Raw genomic sequence first — 25,037 nt, forward strand, 5'->3', positions numbered from 1 at the left:
TCGCTCCCTTCAGACCTCCTTCCCAGCCTCCCCTCCGGATGTCAAAGACACGACCTGCCAGTTAAACCTGATCAAAGACTCGCTGCCTTCCTCGCTGCGCCGCATGCTGACTGCTCACTCTTTGCGCTGCCTGCTTCCTCTGCTGCAGTGCGCGCATCAGCTGTTGTGAAACTCGTCCACGCTGAGTAGTTTTCACTCTGGCCGCGCGTGAAAAGGACGGCTGGAAACATTGGCACAGCTCTCACTGCCGTGCCTCACGTTTGTCAGTGTGGGTCAGCGGAGGGAGAGAGGCTGGAAACGCAGGAGTTGCAGTGGATGCAAAGTTCTCCCGGGTATGGCAAGCCGTTTGTGCAAGTATTTGACCTCCTTGAGATCCAGTTGCTCCTGCCTGATGAATGTGCTCAGATGTCTTCCAATCAAACATTTGTTCTACTTTGTGCGGCGTTTTCAAACCGCAATGACAAGTAGAACCAGAAGTCCCAGTAAACCAAAGTATCTCATTTGTAAAGCAAAACTGTCCACCAGTAAGCTTTTTTGAGGAACTAATTGACTGACGGCATGACCAGATGAATTGATTACTACTAGTTGACAGTAAATTGGTACGAAAGTAATTGTGTAGACTGACAGATGTCAAGTAGTTTGTCAAAATTTAACATATTTGCTCTACCAGTGGTAAATTTTGACTATTAGTTGTCTAAAGGTGTAACTAATTGGTAATAATAGTATTTGTAAACTAGTGGCAACATATTGAACACATAAATGTTTTACTACAACGCTACGACTGATGTGGAATATTTACACAAGAAGCTTGCCATGTAACTCTCGACATTTGGTTGTTCAATATTTTCCTTGATTAGTTGATAAACAATCTTGTTCGTAACACTTTTTCACCGAAAATAATTGTGTCTCAAAGGAAGTAAGACTCTAAAAGCATTGACTAGTTTACCAGGGCACACCTGGGGGAGGACTAGTCAGGTAAAATTGCCAGACTGCACTGGTTGACTACTGCAGACATTTTAGGGTCACTACTAAGATAACAATTGGAATTTGTTTAAACTATTTTACCATGTTAAAGTTTTTCATTATCATCTTGTGAACTCGCACAGATGTCAACTACTGCAGCAAAACATCTAGTTGAGAAATTTGTGCTGGTAGAATCTCACTTTTGCTTTGTAATAGGACAAAACTGTCACTCCGGCAAACTAACCTTCAAAAGCGATGCAGATGTCAAGCGTATCAAATATGTGCACAATAGCTTGCCATAGCATGAGGCTAAAAAGAAACAAGAGAAAACACACACTGTTTTATACAGTATATAGACATATTACATTCCTTCTTTTAGTCCAACTTTCAGAGGCATTGTCCTTATTATGGCACAAGGACTTTCACCTGAGAATTGCAGATTCATCTCTGTAGAAATGGCGATTTCAGCAGTTCAAAGCCTGATTGTTGAGACACACTGTTACTGTGATAATACCAAATGAACTAGATAGAAGAGGATGTACTGGGTTAGAAAAATAATAACACTGACCACATGGTGTTATTTTATTTCTACAGGGTGCTGACAGATGACATGTACTTACGCACTCCAGTGTCTGTTTGTGTTGCTCTTTGTGTTCAAGCTTGTGTGAGAAGGCATGTCCAAGTGGAAGTCAAACACGTGCGCAGCAATATGACTGTCTGAGCTCTGCGGTGTTAGTGGAGGACATATAGTGACACATCTACTGGTTATTTTTAATCAGAACTGTTAAGTGCAGAAGACTCAACAAAAATACATATCGGTTTGATTAGTTTATTACAAGCTAAAATATTACGGGTGGATTTTATTCAGACTCCCTGATATGATATTTTGTGGAATCACCCTTGGCTGGAGTTACAGCTGGATGACTGTGGAGTGTCCTCTACCAGCTTTGCATGTGTTTTAAAAATGATACTTTTGCTCTTTCTTCTTAAGTAGAAGAGGTTCAGCAATGCAATGGTTCAGAGTCGCCCTCTGAAGCAAAATTTAACACAAAAAGACTTTAAGAAAACCCATGTTGTCCACCACTGCTGTCACTGGTTTTCTTGGTGGTTTTCTTAGGTGCTAATCAAAATTTAAACACTATTCATTATCGCTGATACATGCTAAAATGACAAATTTGCAATGTTCTTAATCACATTGTTTCACTTTATTGAACCAGCTAAATTGACTGGCGATTTCTGCTAAGGTCTTACTGATTAGTACGGTTCACTCATTGACAAGTGATTAAGACGAGACTTACAAAAAGTAAAAATAGATTTGATGAGGGAGAGTGAGTGGGTGGGGAGTGGAGAGCTTTGTTTCTGAGGACCAGTGAGACGACAGGCAAATATTTCTTCAACAGCCAGCTCACTTGTAATATAGAGCAAGCAGCAGTCATGAATAGGGCTTTAGCTCTTGGTTTTAGCTCTTTTATACGTTTTAGGAGAGACATTGCTGATTTTAAATAAATAACAGACATTTTTAATAATTTGTTTAAATATATATATATCTTTTTATAAACAATTAACCTTTATTGTACCAGAAATCTTATTTGGAGCCAGAATTTCAGCATCTTCTTAGGAAGATGTTAACAATCGAATAGGAACAAAAAATAAAAACTAGATTAGATTAGAGCATGGTGGGAGTGCAGAAAAGCTGTCGCTTTTCACAAAACCAGACATTGCCAACACATGCACTTAAAAGGCTGAATTTGATTCACATACAGCAACAAATGTCTGTCTCCAATAACTCTAATTGAAACTTCAGAGGCAGAAAGGACATCAGATGAAGTGAACTGTTCACATGATTCGCCATCTTTGTTGGAGACTCAGTCAGGGATGTAATACTTTTTTTTCCATTTCTTGATGAAGGCTTGAACAGGGCTCTTAGAAATTCAAAGCTTGTGATGCACTTTTAACAAAACCCTAAACCTACTTCTTATTTGGGTGATTTTCCAGCGCAGTCAGTTTCACAGGAGTATATTTAGAGAAATCAGCAGTAAAGGTCACTGAAAACGAATGAGCAAAAATGATTTGAATATGTAATTTCCAGTAAAGTTTGTGGTCTGAACTTAACAAAATGTAGAAATGCTCAATGCTGCTGCAAGGAAGCAGAATATGTTCTAAATAGTAAAAGAAGCTGCTGTTTATAGTCTTGCATAAGTTCAATAAATCTCAACAGCTGTATAAAATAAAACATTTTTGTTTGAAAAATAAACCCTAAAAGTACTTTAAAAAAGGCACAGAGTCTTGTAAGTTTTATGAAAGCTTCAGTTTTTAATCAAAGCTATGTACACAGATCCAATTGAACCTGGATGCGATACAGGCAGCTAAAGAATCTCTGTCTTCAGGTAGTACCTTGATCTGGGCTTCAGCTCTGGACTGACAGGAACATTCAGTCTTTGCAGGTCATAGTCCCCCATGCACACAGCCACAAAGAACAGAGTTCCTCCGATGACCTGGCCCAGACCCCCAAACCATCCAGAGAACATCGCCTCGCCATACTCCCACCGAGGCATCACATCAGGAAAACCTTCATCCCAGAAGTCCACCACTGTTGTGTACGCCACTAAGGAAACAGGAGCCAGAGTGGTGAGTCCTGATACCCAGGTCATCACTCCGCTGAAGATGAAGAGCCGTCTTTTGACTTCTGGCTTCTTCACACACATGCCAACCTCCTCTAAACCTAGAAAGCCGGTCAAAAGGGCAAATCCTCCGATTCCAATAGATATCAAGACGAGGACCCTGGAGATCTGAAGATCCACCGGCAGACCCAGCACAGAATCATAGGCCTTGCACTGAATCCCCTTCTCCTCCGTGTAGAGGCAGGTGAGCCAAAGCCCTGAAAACCAGTTCTCCACCTCGTTGAGATCAGAGTTCATTGTTTTCCACAGGGGTAAAAAAGCAGTGACCAGAGAAGTGACATAGCTCCCAAACGACAAAAACAGTGCCGTTTTCTTCATCATCTTTGTTGTTAGAAAAACCATCTTCTGCTTCTGCACTGTGTGCCGTGATTCTCCCGTCCAAGTTAAGGTAATAAGATAAGGGATCCAGAGAGACTCTTTAGCCCGTCCCAGTTTTTGGGAAGGTCCACTTCTGCAGCCTCCTTTTTTAAAAAAAAATGCACCCGATAAGAGAGATAATCCGGCATTGAGGTTTGACAATAGACCCACTGTTTCGTCTCAGTGTTCAATGTCATCGCAGCGACTAATGAACTGTTTTTAAATGAAACCAGGTATGTTCAGTGAAATTCCTGGCCCAGAGTGCATGTGTGCAACAACATGGCCATAGAACACATAAAATTAAACACAAAAACACAAAAAACTAAAGAAACTTTGATATTCATATCATGGGCTGTTTAAGAATGCACCCAGTACTTTAATAAGTTATTAGTTTTTCAGATAAAATGCTGCACTGACATTCCTGATAAGACTACTGTTTTGAAACATGCATTTACATACTAAAGAAACCAAAACGGGAGCACTTTATTTGCCAAGTGTCTCAAGTGTCCAGACTGTGAAAAGCACTTTGTGTTCACTCCACTGGACCATTCAAAGTGTTAGAAGCTCCAGTTCTGTCTGAATTTTAGCTCTAGCAGTATGACTGCCTAAAATCCAATTAACTTTCTTTCTTTTTATCTATTAGTTTTTTGGGTTTTTTTTAGTCCCTCTAGTTTTGATTTGCATTTGAGAAATGCTAAATTTCTTGTGTCCATAAAAAGTAGTAGTAATTTATTTAAATCTTTATTTAACCATTGAAACTATTTTTTCCCCCTTCCATTTAATCAGGTTCATTCCATTGAGATCATAGATTTCTGTTACAATGTTAGTGTCAGTGTGGTACAATGACCATAAAACTGTAAAATTACATCTTTGACACAAGATGTATTTTTGGTAGACCTTGGGCTTTAACTTTAAGGGAAACTAAGTTTTGCAGATGTAGATCAGATTAAAGTTTCTTTCAAAATATACAGCTAAGCTCAAAACTATTCATGTGTGAGGTGAAAGTAAAAGTATTAATTTGACCAGCAGGCTTCTTCTAAATAATTTTAACATTTTTGAAGTGTCCTACGCAGAGTCCTGAGTTTTCAGTTTGACTGAAAATCTCTGGAAGGAGGTCTTCCAAGCTGAAAAAGATAAATTGTCAATCCAAAATGCAAAGTCAATAAGCACAAAAGATCAATAAACAGTATTTCTCGAAGCTCAGTTTCAGGCAAAAGTCTGATTAAAACATTTTATATTTTACATAAAGTCAAATAAAAAGTGAATCCTTTTTGTTGGGAGAATGAACATTAATAATTAATCATTAATAATTTCTCTGTATTAACAAGATAAGGATGAAAAAAATGCTCTCTTACTTTCTCAAAGGCATGTTGGACATGTTTCAAAGCCTTTGCAAGAACAAATGAGGAGTAAAGTGTCAGTGACATGCAGGTGAAATGTTGTTCTACATGTCTTACATATAAAGAAAACAACAATTAGGCAGAACTGAACCTTAACAAAACATTTAAAGATTTGCGAGAAGTCCAAGGTTGAACAATAACTTTAATTGCCTGGGCCAATGAGGTAATTTGCAAACTATGCAACTGATATTTAAAAAACTAATATATCTGCGAGGAACTGAAATAAAGTGGTCAGCAGTACCAATAGCACAACAGATGCAATCTCAAGACACTTTATAAAACAGATTCCATATATATACAATATATAGTCAATTCATGCAATTATATAAGCAGATTTAAAATCAATATTGCAACTGTATCCTAGTTACTTTCACTTATAGTTGAATTTAAGATATTTCTATTTTATTTTTGGGTTAATTACCAACTCAACTGAACTAAATGGCAATATGGAGATTTATTGAGAACATGAATAGCAGAGAAACAAGTAAAAGCGTTTTAGACACGTAAACCAAGGTAAAGTTGAATTTGAAAGTGCTTTCAAGTTTAAATGGAAGAAAGTAAAAGTCAAAAACAAAACCATGTGTCTCATATAAATTCAACACAGTCTGCGCAGAACATGACTGATTTATGATGCAGTTTATTAAGGCTTTCATCGCATGAATCCTACATGGACAGACATTTTGCAACAGTAACGTAATGGTCACTGTTAGATGGTTCCTTTTAAAGTGAATAGTGATTTTTTTGGTTAGTACTGGTAACATTATAACTAGACACAGACATAATGAAACACATTCTAATACTTTGTATACAATGACTGATTCCTTACATCACATATTACAGGCTTGATCACAGCTGAGAATAAAGCAAACTGAAGAACCGAGACGGATGGCGTCTAAACTGCATGTGGACAAAGTGGACCTTCCTGAAACACATTCTGCATATAATGTCACAATCATGAACAGTGAAATGCTTATGGGTTTTTATAAACACTTGATAAATACTGGGCAGAGGACAAGCTTGCAAAAAGTTTACAAAATAAATGACAAAGTGTAAAAAGTTTTTTTTTTTTTTTTTTTTTTTTTTTTTTACAGTATTTAACATTTCTAAGCCACATTCTGGTTTCTTTGTTGATTTCACTGCTGCCTCAAATTCAGCGAGACACAAAATACAGCGTAGATGAAAGGCATTCATCATACAGGAGTCAGACATGCAGGGACAAAAAAAAACCTAAAACATAAATAAAATAAATGAATTCCAGTGCAGCAGGAATGAATAGAAGTAGGTAAGTAGGAGATATATGGCTTCTTAGAAGTAAATAGCTCTTCTGAGTTATCCTAAATGTCAGAGCCCATTTCAGCACACTGTTTGTCAGATATGTGCGTAGCTAGAGACTCAATGATGTCCAACAACAGCAGCTGGCTGAGAGACCGCAGGTTGGGGAGCTTGGATACCTTTGGGAGGGGAGAACAAAGCAAAATGAAAAAATGCTTCAAAAATTAAGACAATGAGAGACAGAAATGGGTGATAAGAAGCCGTTGATTTCACATGCATAAAAAAAATGGCAACAACGAAAAAAAAAAAAAAAAGGAGAAGCAGAACAGAAACACAAACAGCAGAGCTAACACTCCAGTGAAGGAAAGTGAAAATTGAGTGTTTCGCTGTTTTGTTAGATAACAAACAATAATCAGAGTGCCACTGCGACGCCCCGCTGCTCTTTGATGAGGTGCTTACACAGCCGGCCAAGCTGTAAACAGTCTCCTCTTTACTCAGAAAACGGAGCGTTTTCCGCTAAGAGGTCAAACGTGTCAGTTTCCCCACAAAGACGACGAGACTAGAGGGTTAGCTCAGCTGCACTGAGTGGGCAGCACATCCCCAAGGCTTCAGATACGAGCCCACCCACCTTGATGAACTGATGGACAATAATGTGAAGGCAGTGCTTCTTCATGTCCAGAGCCTGCGTCTTGTCTGCCGCCTCCAGGATCTGGGGAGGGGCCATCAAGCACGAGAAGTGAGAGAAGAAGTTCTTTATTCAGCAAGAAAGAGATTGTGTTTCCCCAATTAGGTCACATATACCCCAGGGTGAAAAAATATAAATACCTGCAGGACATTCTCCACAGTCACATTCATCTCCAGGTTCTGCTTACAGTAAGCCTGGAGCCTGTTGTTGGAGAAGCCGTAGTAATATGGAGCAGCAAACAGATAGCTGGTTGTCAGTGGTCAAGGAAAAACGCTCAAAACAGATGAGATGTTCGAAAAGAACTGCAGATATAGTCACGTTAGTGGAAAATGTATAACTCAGGATCGAAAAATTACCTTTTTTAATGTCCTTGAATAGCTTACTTTCTGTAAGTGTGCGAAAACGCAAAGAATCAAACAGCCACCACAAAAATTGTAAAATAGATAAACACATTTTGCATGTGTTAAATGTGTAAAGACATTTAACACATTACAAACTGACCAAAACATAATTTACTCCCTGCAAATATGGTTTGAAAAGAAAATCTATTCAAACTCAGACGACGTTTTAGGTTCAAAAAGATGAATTTCTTTGCTTTAGCTGGAGGCATGAATCTGTGGAATGACTTCAATAATGAGATGAAAGAATACAAAATATATAGCTTTAAATACATTTTTAGAAACAATGCCCTCAACAAAGCACAGCTCGGCATGGAAAAGGAATAGCTTTAAAAGCCAGAAGAAAAATCTATCTGAACTTTCGTCTGATGTGCACCTTTTTTGTTTTGATCACTACCTTCATCTTCCAAAATAGCTTTAGAAACAAATACAACTAATGCCCTGTGAGAATAGAGGGACTCATTAATCACCTGTTTCAAACCAGGATTGCTGTTTATATAAGTAGGATTTCAGGATCCTGTATTTTGATTTCCTCCTTTATACAGATTCCTATCATTACTATTGTCCGATTCTATATTTATGCCACCAGTTTATTTTCTGTCCAGCGAACCATGAGCTAAAGAAAAACAACATTACCAATCAGCTGTAATAAACAGTTTAAATTAATTTTGTGGAAAACTTTCTGCAGGATGTTGGCCATGATATTTTTTAGAAATAGGATAAAGACTAAGGAAAGCTTCAACTTGAAAATATAAAAATATTTTTAGCTAAATATCCATCTAATTTAACCTGTCAATATTTAATTACGCAAAGAATCAGAGTTTGAGATTCTAGAGTTTGAGAAGGATACAGAGAATCTTCTGGTGGCATGTTGACGTCACCGTAGTAAATGTAGCGCAGCATGGATTCGAAAGCCTGCTTGCTTGGGACCATCTCACCGATGGAAATATTCACCTGACCGTCTTCTGGCATGAAGGAGCGGAACATCGCCTCAAAGTAACTGGAATATCAATACAAGATATCAGTCTGGAAAAAAAATGACGGTCAGTAAAAATGTACTCTTGTCCAGATGTGTGGATTTAATTTGACCTACTGACACACAGTAGAGTATAATTGTTAAGTGGAAGGAATATTATGGATGGTTTTCAAAATTATTTACAAATGCAAATCTGAAGGGTGGCATCCAGGAATATACTCCCTGGAATCTGATACCCCTAAATAAAAGTGTGAAGTTACCTCAGCAGATTCAACCGAATGAATAAATACACCATCTCCACTGTGAAACATGGCGAAGAGCATCATGATGAACACAGTCAGAGCTGCAATGGCCTAGTCAATGCAGAACTTTGACTAGGCCATTTGAATCCATTTAACTTCAATCAATAAGTGTGCAAAAGTGGCACAGATTCTAGTTACATGATTTATAAATTGCCCATCTTTAACTGGTGACAGGCAGCCCTACACAGTATTGACTCCATTTTTTTTTCTAAAATCATGTATCATTTTTCTTCCACTTTACATTTATAAAAGTCATTTTTCCATGTCTAATTACATAATATGCAATAAATTAAAAAGTTCCATGGGTAAGAGAACTGCCAACACGTTTGGTTTTGTCACAGATAATTAAAAGTTCGAACTACCTGGATCGAGCTGCAAGGATGGCTTTGTGTGCAGGTCGAGGATGTCCGTCTAACAGCAGAATAATGTCGCAGAACTCCAGTCCTCCTCCCTCCAGGCAGGCCTTCATGTCCTGCACCAGAGACGTCCCGATGTCCACTGGCTGGTCTGAATACACTCTGGGGGGAGGCTGCTGCTTCCTACGCACTATCTCCACTATCAGTGGGGTGGAAAGATGCTCAAACTCTTTGGTCATGATCACCTGATTAAAGTGGGATTCCTTCACTACGAAGTTGAGACAGTGCTCCTGGAGAAGGGAAGATAAGATTTTTTTTCATTTTTGAATTAGGATAAAAAGTTACCTTTTCCTTGCTCATCTCATAATAAAGACTAATATGAACAAAATTAAGACAAACTGGTTTGCTGCTGTGAAATTGAAAAGTCAAGTTAAAGCTCCTCTGAACTACAACCACTAGAGGTCACTAGAAGAGTGATTTTTATTTGGTGTTGTTAAGTTTGTTTGTTTTATATCTGGGCTGTACCTTGAGCTGGTCCAGCTGCAGCTTGTTGGCGTTCTCACAAACACTCAGAACATTCTGCAGATCCACAGACGCCTCGATGTACTGCACACAAAGCTGCTCCAGTCGTGAAAGCTTAAAACTTAGAGCAAGTTTGTACACGTCCATTATCAGAAGAACGTCCTGGACATGACCTGTGTGTAGATACAGGAATATATAAATACTCTTAACAGCACATTGCTGGATTTAGTATCTAAACAGGGAAAGGTTGGGTGTACCTCTGCGAGGGTACTGAATCTTGTCAGTATAGAGAAACTGCATTAGGACTTCGAAAGGCTGAGCTTCTGCTTCCCTGATGGATACCTCCAGCAGGGGCTGTGTGCCCGATGGCTTATTGCCTGCTGGGACATCTCTTGGGCCTCCAGCTGCTCCCTCATCACTTTCCTCACTACTCTCACGTTTGGTCCTCTGCTGAACAACAAGTTATGCAACATTTTTTTTTAGCATTTCACCACCATATTAATAACACAATTTATTACTTAAATATGAATTGTTAAAACTAGTGCTTTATACGCTTGTTCCTGTGACTGTTCTGTACAGAAAGGCTAGCTAAATGTCATCATAGCTAGGAAAATACACAGTTAAAATGAACAGACATAAGTGGATCATCATTAACAAACTCCAGTGAGATTGGAAGGAGAGTTTCAGTAAACAACAAATTGAAATTCTGGTCACAGATTTTCAACTGAGTGCCGGACATCTTATGTTTTAATAGAACAACTTTCTTCTTTTCATCTTCCATTTGTAGAGAGCATGACTAATAATTGTCCCACTAACAGCTTGCCATTGCACCTTAATTACATTTCACAGCTATTTTGTATCTGAAATGCAGTAAAGAAACTAGATTTTAGCTCACTTTGTGGATTTAAAATGATTTCCTGAAACACGTGATGTTTGTGACTCTGACCTGTCGCTGCCTGTCTCGGGCCTGCAGGATTTTCTTCCGCAGCCACTGACACCTGGCAGTAACTATGGCTATGTGCCCCAAGACTCTCTCTTCTCTCTGTGAACACAATAATAAAAAGACAAATCATTGAAAAAAGCTGGACTACGGGGAAGCCAAGATTTAATTTCAATCATGAGTTTGGAAGAATCACTTCAGCCTCACACACCTCTCCCAAAATGAATTCCACATCACAGAACTGACGGTTCTCCCACAGTTTGCCATAATCCTCGTGAAGGGTACACTTTGGGTAGCTTGAGAACTGCAAGACAAGCATTTTTGAAGCAGCTTGTTATCAACTTTGCAAGTCATGGATAAAATCTAAGTGCAAATTTACGAACGATTTTTTAGCAATCATTTCCACTTACCTGGAATCTGTACATCTCCCCACTGCGTACGTTGTTGTCCACAGTCCCTCCAAAAATGTACATGGCATCTTGAATCACAGCAGCAGCATGGAAAAGTCTCCCACTGGGCATCTGAGAGGGAAAAGACAAATTCAACTCCAGTTAAAGAGAATTTCAGGACTGCAAAAAATTCTGTAGTTTCTTAAATGCAAATTCAGTCAGTGAGTATGCTATTCTGATAACCAGGGGAGGAAAAAAGAGGACACAAACAAATGTGAAAAGAAAGGAGGAACTCGAGCTCAAAAAAGGATGGATGGAGGGAAGGAAGGAATAATGCCTTTATTTAGGCAAGGGAGAAGCAAATTAAGTTGGGAAATTAAAAGATTTTTCCATACTCATAAAGGTTCTGGATTACCCAGACTCATACCTCACTGTCTTGACTGGGATGAATCACCTCCCAGGTCTGAGAGTCCACATCATAACAGTGAAGCTCATTGGGCAGAGTGTTGTCAGCAGCCCCTCCAAATACATACAGGTGGCGGTCAAAGGCGACCATAGTGTGTCCGTAGCGTCTCTGAGGAGGAGGAGGAGAGCCCCGCAGTAAATGCTCTGTTGGGATGCGTGCCCACCTGAGAACAAGGATGTTGGCTACTTTAGTTTATAGAGATGTGACGCATTAATGTTTGAGCTTTGTTAAAAAAATAATAAATGCTCACATGTGGCCTTTAAACTCAAACTGAAACAGATTATTGGTGATTTTGGCTCCACTCTGACCAGAGAACACAAACATCTTATCCTGGCAGACAGCGACAGGGAAGTTACAGCAAGAAGGAGGAATCTCCCCACTCTGGTCAATCTGGTGGACACAAAGTCAAAGGAAAGCAGATGAAGAGAAATATTATTTCTATATGTTTTGGTTTTATTTGCAATTATTTCTTTAAAAAAAGAAGAACTGAACAGACCTCTTCCCAGCATGCATGTTCTCGGTCTTGCAGACTGATTGTCCACATGTCATTCAGCCTACACACAAAAAGCAAACATCACTGAATTATAATTCAGCACATCAGTGTGAGAGTGAGATCAGAGTAATAGTTTAAAAATCATACCTGGCGTTCCCATCATATCCAGCAAAAATCCACAGCTTATCATTGTACACTGTGGCACCATGTGCAGATCTGGCCACTGGCAAGCTGAAAAAAAGTCACAGAATACACAGAGTAGTGTGTACTGTAACCCTATAAAGAATAAAACAGCTTAACAGTATAACACCTGTATGAACATGAACGAGTCTTTATGAATGTAGTAAATAATGACACTTTTAATGCAACATTGCTTTAAAAGTTGCATTGAAAGCCCATTAAAAGTGCCAACTTTCTTTTATTCAAAGGAATATGAATATTTTTGCCAGGTACTTTATATAAGGAAATTTCTGACACAGATATTTATTTTGTAAATAAAGTGTAATTAATCACAAAATAATGCAAAGTTGGGACTTTTAATGGACTTTCCATGCATCTTTTAAAGCAACTTTGCATTAAAAGTGTCACTATTTACCAAATGACATTTCATGACAACAGTCAAAGACATTCATAAGACTCTTTCATGTTCATGACAGGTCTTATTCATGTTTATGACAGTGTTATGTCAGTCTTATGTACACCCTCTCAAATAAAGTTACTGAATAATTTAACCTCCTGCAAACACTACATAACATTTTTGGATGATGACTTTTGACAAACATCACTTACCACTCACGTAAAAACTAATAAATTCAAACATTAGTAAAAAAATGAATAAAATAAAAATTCACATCATGAAATTCTTCTTGAATAATCTAATCCATACATACAAATAATGTTTACCTTCCCTCCACCTTCCACTCGGTCCACTGTCCTGTGGCAAACTTGTACTCAAAAAGGTCGTTTTTGTTTTTCAAGTTTGAATTTGAATAAATATCTCCTGTGTAGCCCCCTGAAATACAGAAATAGACCTTTAGAGGACTCAAAAATATTTTATTACATATTTTTAAAACTAAAAAGGAAGAAGAACCAAGTTACCAAAGACAAACATGCTGCTGCCATAGACCACTGCAGAGTGGTGGTATCTTGGAGCTGGTGGAGTTCCAGTGGTGAAAGCTCTGTGAGACACATTGAGACCACATTATAACCACAAACTTTAAAATATTTTATGCGACAGATCAAAGCAAAGTAATGAAAATATCTGTGTGGAAAGAGAGGCATACATTGTTTAAAAATGATTAACAAGTAGTTTAGAAAGTAAAGCATGAGTGCGTTTTTATCTGATATAATTATGTAAAACTCAGAACAGTCATTTTTCCTCATAAATCATAGAATTAATAAATGTAGTCAGTGTCATAAAAACCAAGGAACATAGCAGACGGACAGTTGTAGTGGAAAATTAACACTGTACATCACCATGTACACATCGACCTGAGGTTGAAACATGGTGGTGGCAACATCATGCTTTTGGGAAGCTTTTATTCAGACATCAACCAAATGATCAGAACTAAGGTTCTAGCAGGTCATCAACCCATAACACACAGACAGAGATGAAATTTAATTGATCTGTCACATAAGAAAACAATTAAAGTTTGTTATTATGAAATGCAGACTTACCGACACCAAGAGCAGTCCTTGACATCAAAGCGAAGTAAATCATTCAGCATGTTTTTCCTGTTGAGAGGCGCAGAGTTGAAACACTCTGGATGTTGTGCATAAAATAGGAAGCATCAACTGTCAGGCTAAAAACTCACCCATTGTCTCCTCCAAACACATATATGGCATCCCGGTACGCCACGACAGTGTGCTTACTGCGTCTGTATAAAAGTAAATAGAAACTCAGGGTGAACACAAGATTAAAGGAAAAGAAATAAGTCACGACCTGAGGATGATTGGCACAAAGTTACCTTGCTCCCACAAACTCGTCACATGGAGGGAGCCTTCTCCAGCGGTGTACTGTCTCAAATGGGCCAAAGTTGAGCGTCAAGTACTCCACGCTATCCGAGCAGCTGTGGTCAAAATCAACACTGGGCGCCACTTTAGTTGATTTGCAGGACATTTTGTCTAGGAACTCATCTGACAGAGGGTCAGTTCTCAGGGCAACTCATCCGTAAAATTTTCCTCTGTTAACGACATTATTAATGGCAGCCTTCCGCTAATAGAGCTATTAAATTTTGAAAACGCGTATAAAGTTTCCCAAAAGAAAGGCAAAAAGGTTTAAAGTAAAGTTTAAATAATAAAAAAAAAGATAACACTGGTAGTTCGTACAATATACTCTGCTAGCTAGCTAGCATTGTTCGGCTAAGCTAAACACAAACTGTTCCAAATGTTAGCAAGTTTCTGCTTTTATTATGTTAAAATATCTTCCCCACCGACCAAAAACTGCGATAAATATAGATAGATGGAAGGTATTCGAGACAGAAACTAGCAAAATAATAGGATTATCATAACACGCCCCCTTCACACCCGGTGATGGCGTCACTTCCTGTTGAAAAGACTCAACTCGCACTTCTTTTTATTTAATAGCGACTGGCAAACAACATTTCGGTGCATTACCGCCACCGCCTGGAATAGAGTGTATGTCATGGCGCTTTCCATATGTGCTCGATGTGACTGCGCTCTTCGGGCATCATTTGTTAAAAAAAAAGCAGGAGCGAGGGAAACACATTTTGAGTTTCTGAAACCTGTAAAAAAAAAAAAAAAAAAAAAAAAAAAAAAAATATATAATATATATATATATATATATATATAATATATATATATATATATATATATATATATATATATATATATACATATATATATATAATAGAAAGAAAAAAGAAAAAGAAGTGTTTCTCACAAATGTTTCAACAATGGGAAGAGACTGTAAATATTTTAGGATTTTGAAGACTTCTGGATCTTGCAGTGCACTCTCAGGGCAAACTTACATGAATGGCCAGATCTGTGTATATAGGCAGTTGTCCTCCATTTGCATAGCTGATTTCAAATTTTTCTTGGATCCCTTTAAGTCCTCTAGCAGAACCATAAACTACTATAACCTTCTTTCTTTCAGCAATTTTGATCTTACCTTAAATATGCCGAAAATGATATTCACCTGACACAAGTTATTTAAGGCATAATATATAAATGAAATTGAACTGAACTGAATATCCAATGTATATGTTTTAATCTTCTCAAACAGCATTATACTATGTGACTGGTCTGTTTTGATTTTTCTGAAAAGACATGCCAGACATGGTCCAACAAGGTAATTCAGCATCTCACTGTCAATTTTTCAGAGAGGTGACAATTAGGTCTGCCTTTATTAGGTTGTAAAGGTTTTTCTGTATTTTACAATAGTATGTGCTGTAAAAACAAGCCACATTATAATAAGTAACAATGGCGCTTTTTATATGGACCATATGGGATATTGCCCAGGGCGGCAAACAAACCAGTGGTAGTGATTTATATCTGGATCACAACACCAGATAAAATCACACACCTTATCTCCACCCTATGTTTAGGGTGGAGCACAATATGCATAAGATGAATAGAAGACTTGTTAGTCTTCTATTCATCTTATGCATAGAAGACTTGTTAGTCTTCTATTCATCTTATGCATATTGTCATGTCTAGGTGTGGCTAAATGACAACAAGAAGGGTAGGAGCTGCCCTCTGGGTGATGGACTGCAGTTTCACTTGTCTTGGACAGGTTGTACTAAAATGTGAATTTCTCTTTGGGATTAATGAAGTATATTTATGTATTTATTCATTCATCCTCATCAGACATCAAGCAGCCACAAAACAGATTCACCGTTTTTACAATGATTTGTTTATGGGACACATAAATGCTCAGAAGGGACTGGGTGTAGCTTCTGGGCAGACTCATGCCAAAACAACAAACAAAAGGAAAGTACCTAAAATATTGACCTATCAATTCAAAAATAAATAAAACAAATAAAAATAACTTACCTACCAAACCATGATAAACAGGAGAAAATCGGGGTCAAAATGAAAGGCATACAAACTACTCAAATTATTCTACTATTGTGCAATGTTGAGGATGTTCTGCAGAGATGCAGATACAGGTAAATGCCTGAATGATGAGGATTGGCAGAGTGCAGACGGCAGGAGGTCCACACAGTGTTATGTTTTTCTTCAACTCATCCACATTTCTTAAAAACACACGTTCAGAATTGTGGAACAAAGAAAGAGGAAACAAATCTATAAATAAATATAGATTATATCCTGATTATAGGACATAATCAAGCAATTGCCACTTCCAAAAACAGACAAAAGTTTAATATAATTTAATGTCAGACAGAGAGGAAGAAAAAATTGTGTGTGTGTGTGTGTGTGTGTGTGTGTGTGTGTGTGTGTGTGTGTGTGTGGTGTGTGTGTGTGTGTGTGTGTGTGTGTGTGTGTGTGTGTGTGTGTATTCATCTGGATTACCCGTAACTCTTACGTTTAACGTCTAGTTTGTAATCTTTATTGCCATTTAATTGCAAGGAACAACTGGTTTGTCGGATTTGATACTAACGACCGTTGTATCATTCTGCATCATATAGTAAACTTGGAAAAACAACATCAGAAGAAACTTTCAGCTTTAAATTACTTTTGGTTTGAACATAGAAAATGTTACCTTTTACCTAAATAATACAATTATGACATATTGTCTGTATCAATGAGGGATCGAATGGAAACCGGTAGGCAGCAGAGAAATTAGTGAACAAATAAATCCCTTAAGAACTACTGAAAACAAGAAAAAAAAAACAGACATAGAAACAGATGATTTATTATTAAATGAATCCAAATGAAGAAACATGCAATCCTGCAGAGTAATACAAAAAATATAACTCTTTCCTATTGATTTCCTTCTGCCACTGCAAGTTATGACATCAAGGCTGCATATAGTCAGGGATGCAGATCATGCTTAACACTGTTATTCACCATCAAAGCACAGAAGAGAAATTATATATTTACTTCTCACAATTTATAACACACAAATATAATTGTTCAGCTAAAAATCCTGCAAACACAACTTAAGAACATGCTGCTTAAGACCTAATCTTCAGACATTAGAAGGAGAAAAGACCCTCAAGATGTAAAATGTAGCAGAAATTTTAACAAATACTATTAAAGGCATAAAAAAACTGCTTTGATTGCATAGAGCTTTTCTTCCTTTTTGATTAATTTGATGATTTTCCTCATATTATTCAGTAGATATCTGAATAACGGGTATTCACTCTGTTTTTAATACCATGCATTATACAATCACCCAGTTTTTAGGCCTTTCAAGTGCTACTCTTAAAAGGTAACCATCATTATTATACATATTACAATTCATTAAAATTTTGTATCTTCACGGAGGGCTATTTCTATAGTAAGATGTTATTCATCTCTTATAATGTTCCTTATAATGTTTTTGTTAGATTTTTTCTGTTTAATGTTTGGCCAGTTGTACCTTTCAAATGCAGCAGTGTCAGAGTTAATACTTGTACATTCACTGTTTCAACACCATATTTTTACCCATCATTCAGAATCCGTCCATCCAAGTTAAACATTTTCATCAAGGAGGACAGTTTGATATTCATAAGTTATGAGAAACCATTCTATATTTCCTTAAAGATTTAGTTGGTATGGCAACAATCATGATTTCGTCAGAGGCTACTTAGTTTGTTGTGAACATATCCACTCCCTTTCAGTGTTTCAAAGCTGAACACTACAAAGTTTTTGCTGTTCTTACAGAGTGTGTTCAGTGTCGACTGTGGTATCTGCCAACTGTACTCTGATATACTTTTCTTCTTTTAATTGGTAGTTTCATGCTCAGGTCACCAGTTAAGGATGTTTCGAACATGGCCCCACAGCTTGGTGATCCAGAGGTTCACCCCAAGTTCAGTCAGGTACTGAATCTCTGGCATCAACATCTTACGACACAACTTCTGATGCTTTTTGTCCACATTCTTCTTTAGGTTATAGCCCATGATAGACTTCTCTCCTATTGGCTGCCAGGGCTGCAGGTCTGTCTCCTGGATGCTGCCGGCTTCTACTGCATGGCCTCCCTCAATGCAGATCGATGCCATCTCTTTGTTTCTTTTCCTAAGTTCTGCCACATCTTTGGCCATACGCTGCCGTCCATAGGCATCTACTTTCTTCCAAAACGTTTGGTTGAAATGCTGGTATAGCTTCCAGTCAATGGCATTCCACTCAAGAGCCCTGGCCCTCAGCTCAGGGGTAAGTTTAGACACAGTGGACCCCTTGCGGGCATTGAGCTTGAAGAAGAGCAAGTCGTTCATCTCCCAGCATAGAGCATCTTTGAGCAGGATCAGTGATTCCTCAAAGTGTTCCACCAACATGACCAGATGGAAGCGCTCTGAGATGAATCTTATTCCCTCGTCTACCTGTGGATTTTCCAGCTCCAGAGTGTTGTCATGTCCAAAGTCAAAGAACAGCAGGTTCTTGAGGTAGAAGGAATTAAAGCCCTCTGGATCAAAGTAGCTGTGGGGGTCAAGCAGGAACTCCGTCAGCTTGTCGTCACCCGGTATTGTCCAGGTAAAAGGCACTATCCGGCCAAAATAGTGGAACGATGACTCAAAAAGTTCTGCCGGGTCTCTCAGAATGGTGATGTAGGACGTGTCTAAAGGAAGTAGTTTAGCCACTTCCGGAGCATTGAACCTCATGTGATTGCAGATGATGTTGAAGCACATTCCAGGTTTGTAGTCTTTGACCTGGGAACGTTGGAAAAGGGATGGATAAAAGAAGTCATTCCTGCTGTTGGGAAAGGCAAACTGAAGATGGTGTTTCTCTCCAAAACGGAACAGGATGTTGAGGAAAGTGCTGCTGGCCGTTTTGTGTGTTTTCATGAACATTATGTCCACTTTAGGAGAGCATGACTGGCTGGAGTTTTTTTGGGACATGTTGGCAGATGTTTTAGGGTGAAGATGGGAAGGACGATGGGCACAGGAGTAAGGCACTGGGACCCTGCAGATAGGAAACATAAAAAGGCTGTAAGGTGGAGATATTTTGGAAAAAGTAATGATTGCAGTGCTTTACAAAACTATGCATACCCACTGAATCGTTAGATATTTTGCTACATTTGAAACAAAAGCTTCATTGTCATTTATATAATGTGACTGACCAATATTGTTGTCAATATAAAGTAGCAGTGGTAATGTATTGTGTTTATAGAGACTGAAATCCTTTTAAAAGAGCTCAATCTCAGTCAGACTGGGATTAAAACATGCTGACTATATTTTAAAATTCATCAAGTGGAGGATCGTTAATCTGAACTGCTAATAATGGCCATTGATTGGGCCATTATTAGCCCAATATTATTTAACACTTTTTAAACATTTTCTTCTGGAGGGTAAACCTCCATCCAAGTTTCAAATCATTGGCAACCTTAAACAGGTTTCCTTCAAATATACTTCTCACCACAGCATGATGATGTCACCATCATGTATCCCCAGGGATGGTGTGTGTGTGTGTGTGTGTGTGTGTGTGTGTGTGTGTGTGTGTGTGTGTGTGTGTGTGTGTGTGTGTGTGCGTGTGTGCGTGTGCGTGTGTGTGTGTGTGTAAGTTCAGAGTCCAGTTGTTCCTTCCTCTATTCCTGTTTAGAGAATTAAATAGCAGAATATTTTTTTGTTGCTGCTTTGAACTTTTCCACAAATTTATTCCCGTCATGTCTGATGTGTTATATTTGTTCTTTAATGTTCTCCTGCAAATCTCTCAGGCCTTCATAGACTGCAGCTTTATACTGAATATAAACCACATACAGGTAACGCTATTTAGGTGACAACTGGTTGCAATGGATTTTCTTCTATTTCACAATTATGTGGCTCTTTTTGTGCAAGTCTTTCAAACTGAATATAGACAAAATAGATTCAATTACCAGGTTGTAACATGGTAAAAATGTGGAAAAAGTTCACTCTACTTCCAAGATATTTATTGTAAACCCAAACTGATTTAGAAGCTAGGATTCTACACAGATGCATTTTAAACTTATTAAACCTTGATTTTTTTATAAAACAGTCAAGACTATTTTGTGGACAATAAATAAAAATAAAAGGACAATAAAATTCAGAAAATAGAGAGGGAGTGATCAACTCCATGGATTGTAGTTAAATATGTCACATCATTTTACACACCATCTTGAGTGTTACAGAAAATGTTTTTGATTTTACACAATGTTTTCCTAAAATCTAAGAGACTCAAGCACTGTAAGTCTTACTCAGGTGGGTTGAAGTGGGCTTGTTGGATGGGGAGACAGTAAAGCAGGATCATGCAGCTGGTTAGAAGTGTTCCCAGGATGAGGCCTTTGCACATGGATCTCCATTGTCTCCCTTGCTTGCCAGCCATGGTCCAGCAAGTTCAAAGTCTACCTGAAAGACACAGAACTCAGTTTTGTCATTTTCATAACCGATTAAGCTGTGTTTTCTTATATTCTCGCGTTGCAAAAAGCTTGGACTTCAAACTTATTACTGTTTTTAAGTGGTCACTGCTAATCGGCGATAAGGCAAGAGAACACAATGACGACACGTTAAATAATTAACTCAGATCATTCCTCAGGGATTTAATTAGAAAGTGACTCCACGTAGATTACAATCTCGGTTCTCTGGTTTCGGAAAATCCTGAGACAGAAACATGACCGACTAGAAATAGAAAATTGCGTTGTAATAGCAACGCAGTTACAATACATTGCTATTACAGAAAGAATGATAAATTTCTAGCTTTTAGAAACTTGACTGAGCAACTGGTTATGGTTTAAAAATAAGTTTAATAGAGGAATGATGAAAAGCAACAAATGATTCATATTGTAAGTAGCAGCTCTGCACACAATAATCTTGTGGACTGGAATATCGCCACAGACCGTAACAGAAGCTGGAAGGGAACGTGAGGCGACATCTGGAATATGAACTTGCATTTTCCATTTCCATATAGCTGCCTTTGTGGGGCTCAAGCAGAAACCCTCTCAGTTTCACATAACCAGGCATCTTTCCGCTGATGACGTGGGTAGCAAAATTATATGAGGTGACACTGGCTGCAGGTTTTAACTCTGTGGTTAGCAAAGAAAAATTATGGTGCTTGTGGCCTGAAGTGCAGAGCCTTGTGTTCCCAATTAAAGAATAAATAATGCACTACTGTGGAAAATGATATATGTTCTCTCCTGCAGACTGAGGTAAGATGACCTACCTGCTGAATCAGCAGAGCACACCTGAAGATTTACAACTTTAGATGACCCAAAGCTACCTCGACACAGAGCCATAATGTAGAGAACACACTGTAGATATGAGAGGGCTTTATTCCCAGACTTTATTCTCTTTGTTTTATATCAAAAACCGTTGTCCCAGAATGAGGTATCTGCATTTAGCCATTGCAATTATGTTACTACTGTGGAAAATGAAATGATGCTCTGTCACAGCTCAATCTGGGGAATTTGTTTGTCAAAGTGCCACATCACAAGTTTAATAAACATTTTATACATACACCTAGATCCTAAAAATGTGGGTGTCTGATAATGAGTAACTCTTCAAATCAGAGAAGCATTTAACATGAAATCAAGAAAATCATGCACAAAACACAGCATTCTTCAAATTAGCTGAACAGATTGCTAAGAGATCCTTTGTGTCTCTGGCCATCAGACTTCACAACCCTGAATAATATGATTTACTATAACATTTATTTTTCCTTGAGGATCAATAAAGTATTTTTAAAATTGAAATTAATTCATTGGAATTTATTGAAGTTTGTGTAAATTGTTGAGAAGTTTTTCTTCCCTGGAGAATTTTTTAAGGGAGGTGGGGGAGGGGAGGAAATCTGTCAGTCTTCATAATGGTGTTCAAAAAATCTGGGTTTTTGACTTAAGAACTACAGGAACATTCTTATCATAAATAATATTTTCTGTTTTGGAAATCAGCTTGTTTTAAAATAAAACTGTTGCTACCATGTTTACCATACTATTTACCACACTATTGTTAAAAGTTGATAATGGTCAAACTGACAGCAATTATTTATTTCTCTTTTAGTTTTTATTCAAGCACTGGAGGTCAAGATCTAGATTAAGCTTTAATCTAGATCCGGGTTTAAACCATGTGTATCTATAAAGTGAGAAACTTTGCCCAGAGTTATAGCGACTCTACCAATGTAACCCAGTGCTGGTGAGGATAACAAGTGAACGATTCCAAGTTTGAAGCATTTCTGACGAGGCAAAAAAGATTATTATGAAGTACAAATGTGCTGTTCATTCACACTTAATACTATAAGACTTTGATGTGCACATTAGGTCTGTTTTTGAAAGAAATCCCCAGAAATTGCACATTTCTGTCTTTTTTTGTTAAGTATTTTTGTCTAAGAAATATGTAAACATTAATATTTAAATATAGTAAAATTCAACCCAAAAATTCAAATTCAAAAGTATTTTCTTAGTCCCAAAGGGAAATTAAATCTTGTGAAGCAGGTGTAATAGGCTAAGATTAAAATTTCTTTAAGAAATTGTTAGAAATATTTACTACACGTTATCTTATGTTTGCATTGTTGTGTGAAGATGTTTTGTGGTGCAACAGCTCCAATTGTTGCCTGAGTTCATCAGTTCTTGCATTGTAGCTACAGAAGGAAACAAAGAAGAACTGAACTCTGCACTTTGCACTACATCAGCTAATAGGTGTAACAGGCCTGTGATTCAAGAGAACAGAAGAAGCAACACTATGTGATTAACTGGAGATAACAAAATGAGCTATGTAACGAGGGATCGCCCCTGGGAAATAAAAAAGAAGGATGAGGCAGAAAGTGCTTCAGTGGGAGATTGTAATTGAAGCACGATCCTCTCCGTTCTCCTTGCCCCAAGTAAATCTAAAACTGTCTTTCTCCTATTTGTGTAGTGTTTGAATATTTCAGGAAAAGTTTGAACCTGACAGAAATCACATTCACATTCTGAATCATTTTCTGCGCAATTGCATGTCTGAAAAGGCTGTAAATTATCAGCGACATTCCAGTCATTTTACAAATTACCTAAAACCTCAACTTAAAAAAAAAAATTCATTTAGAACAAATGTATATCTCAAAAGAGGAACTTCTTACCTTCATGCATTTACCCAAAGAGAAACAAGTGCACAAGACTGGGCATCCTTCAAAGTTGTCCTACTCCATCATGTTGTGCATCCATTTCCAGATGATTTGTGGACGTCAGTCTCCTTATTGAGGCTCCTCGTGTATCTGAACTCAACTGACTGCTGTGATCGTCTCATCACCTGTATGATCCCATGGCTCCCATTCATCTGTTTGGCTGTTCCTCCTCTCCTCTTTCTCCCCCGTCACTGTGCGTGCACACCTGATGCCTCCGACCTGCGCTGCCTCCTCCCTTCACTTTCAATTGCAAAACTGATCCTGCTGAATAAAGCACAGCAGGGAGGCTCATGTAGCCACCTGTGACGTCAACGTCTCTCCTCTGTCAGGGGACATGAACAAGTCGGTGAGCATGAAAAAAAAAGGAGGGGAAAGGAGGGGAGGGAGGGAGAAGAGGAGAAGGAGAGAGGCCGTATATAGCCCCTATTCTGTGTCCACACAGAGGGCTATTGAGCGTGGACACTGAAGTCTGAGCTGCATGCTGACAGGAGGGGTGGAAAAAGGCATAAAAAGGACAAGTGCAGAAATCCAGAGCACAAAGGCGATAATTGTTCCAGCTGATCAAAACTGCACTGTCTATTGTTTGATGTGCTTATTTAGCAAGCTGGAGCTCTGCATGCGGTAGAATGAATAAACACAGTACGGCTTCTACATTTTGCACAATAAAATGAACAAACACTTCCCTTTTCGTAAAGTCAGTAATGTTAGAAGCTGAAGTTCTACCTGTAACTGCTGTTTAATCAAATCAATAAATCAAGTCAATACTTTCCTGAAATATTTTAGCTGATACAGGTTTTAATGTCCCATACTTCACACTTTAAAAACACCACAGTATTTAAAGTTTGTATGATATAGACAAGGGGTGCCCAAAGTCGGTCCTCGAGGGCCCTGCTTGTTTTAGTTCTCTCCCTGGTGAGAACTTCTTCTTCTTAGGCCTTCTAATGAGCCATCATTTGGTCCAGGCACTAAACCGGGGAGAGAACTAAAACATGCAGGATCACCGCCCTCAGGGAATCCTGGTCCTCCAGGGCCGGTGTCCTGCAACTCTTAGTACCCTTCCAAGTGCAGTCGAGTTTTCCAGAGTCCTGCTAGTGACCTCATTATTTGACTCAGGTGTGGTTGAAGTAGAGCTACGTCTAAAAGTTGCAGGAGACCGGCCCTCGAGGCCTGGAGTTGTCCACTCCTGCCTGAAAACGAAAAACATCAATTTAAAACAAGAAATAAAATTCACAATTTGAAAATCAGAAAACGGTATTGTATATACAATACAATTTGAACATATATTTATGTATTTGAATGGTCTGAAGGTTCTGTTCACTTATATAGCATCAGTTATATGTTCTCAAGGCACTTTACAAAAAAATTAAAAATTCAGTGCAATCACACATTTATTCCAATTTATCACACAATATCACTTAAGTTATTCAAAGTACTTTAGAAATTTCTATCTAAGGAGGCCCAGCAGATTGACTTGCTGCATTCACTCCTGCTGTCAAACCCCAGAATTAAATCTAATTGAGAATCTGAAATTTGTTTAGTCCCTCTGCAGGTATTCCTACCAAGTTGGAGCTCCTTTACAAAGAAGAGGAAAAGATATATCTTCTTTCATATTTTGCTATAAAAAGATATGTGAACACCACACAAATTGTCTTCCAGCATATCTATCACACAAAA

General features: G+C 38.2%; 3 protein-coding genes across 4 annotated transcripts; all 3 read right to left on the bottom strand.

The window, feature by feature from the left end:
- Nucleotides 1-3,256: 3,256 nt before the first annotated feature.
- cldn26 (claudin 26) lies at nucleotides 3,257-4,005 on the bottom strand. Its single transcript, XM_055049156.1, has one exon. The coding sequence runs from the start codon at nucleotides 3,984-3,986 to the stop codon at nucleotides 3,330-3,332; it is 657 nt and encodes a 218-aa protein (XP_054905131.1). The 5' UTR covers nucleotides 3,987-4,005; the 3' UTR covers nucleotides 3,257-3,329.
- A 2,017-nt stretch (nucleotides 4,006-6,022) lies between these two features.
- Nucleotides 6,023-14,732, bottom strand: lztr1 (leucine zipper like post translational regulator 1). 2 transcript variants are annotated; one of them, XM_055049270.1, is made up of 19 exons: nucleotides 14,168-14,732; nucleotides 14,015-14,077; nucleotides 13,878-13,934; nucleotides 13,299-13,378; nucleotides 13,104-13,212; nucleotides 12,348-12,431; nucleotides 12,204-12,261; nucleotides 11,958-12,097; nucleotides 11,669-11,870; nucleotides 11,263-11,373; nucleotides 11,064-11,156; nucleotides 10,859-10,954; nucleotides 10,170-10,359; nucleotides 9,916-10,085; nucleotides 9,397-9,680; nucleotides 8,607-8,756; nucleotides 7,499-7,604; nucleotides 7,302-7,382; nucleotides 6,023-6,852 (listed from the first exon to the last, which is right to left on the bottom strand). In XM_055049270.1, the coding sequence occupies exons 1-19, from the start codon at nucleotides 14,317-14,319 to the stop codon at nucleotides 6,736-6,738; spliced, it is 2,343 nt and encodes a 780-aa protein (XP_054905245.1). In that variant the 5' UTR covers nucleotides 14,320-14,732; the 3' UTR covers nucleotides 6,023-6,735. The 2 variants fall into 2 exon arrangements, with proteins under 2 accessions (XP_054905245.1, XP_054905244.1); XM_055049269.1 differs by having other exon boundaries at nucleotides 10,170-10,362.
- Nucleotides 14,733-17,021: 2,289 nt separating this feature from the next.
- gal3st1a (galactose-3-O-sulfotransferase 1a) lies at nucleotides 17,022-23,700 on the bottom strand. The gene is made up of 3 exons (XM_055049158.1): nucleotides 23,319-23,700; nucleotides 20,473-20,623; nucleotides 17,022-19,223 (listed from the first exon to the last, which is right to left on the bottom strand). The coding sequence occupies exons 2-3, from the start codon at nucleotides 20,598-20,600 to the stop codon at nucleotides 18,074-18,076; spliced, it is 1,278 nt and encodes a 425-aa protein (XP_054905133.1). The 5' UTR covers nucleotides 20,601-20,623; nucleotides 23,319-23,700; the 3' UTR covers nucleotides 17,022-18,073.
- Nucleotides 23,701-25,037: the final 1,337 nt, after the last annotated feature.

Source organism: Poeciliopsis prolifica, unplaced genomic scaffold (assembly GCF_027474105.1).
Source record: "Poeciliopsis prolifica strain line A6 unplaced genomic scaffold, Auburn_PproV2 SCAFFOLD028, whole genome shotgun sequence".
Lineage (NCBI taxonomy): Eukaryota > Metazoa > Chordata > Actinopteri > Cyprinodontiformes > Poeciliidae > Poeciliopsis > Poeciliopsis prolifica.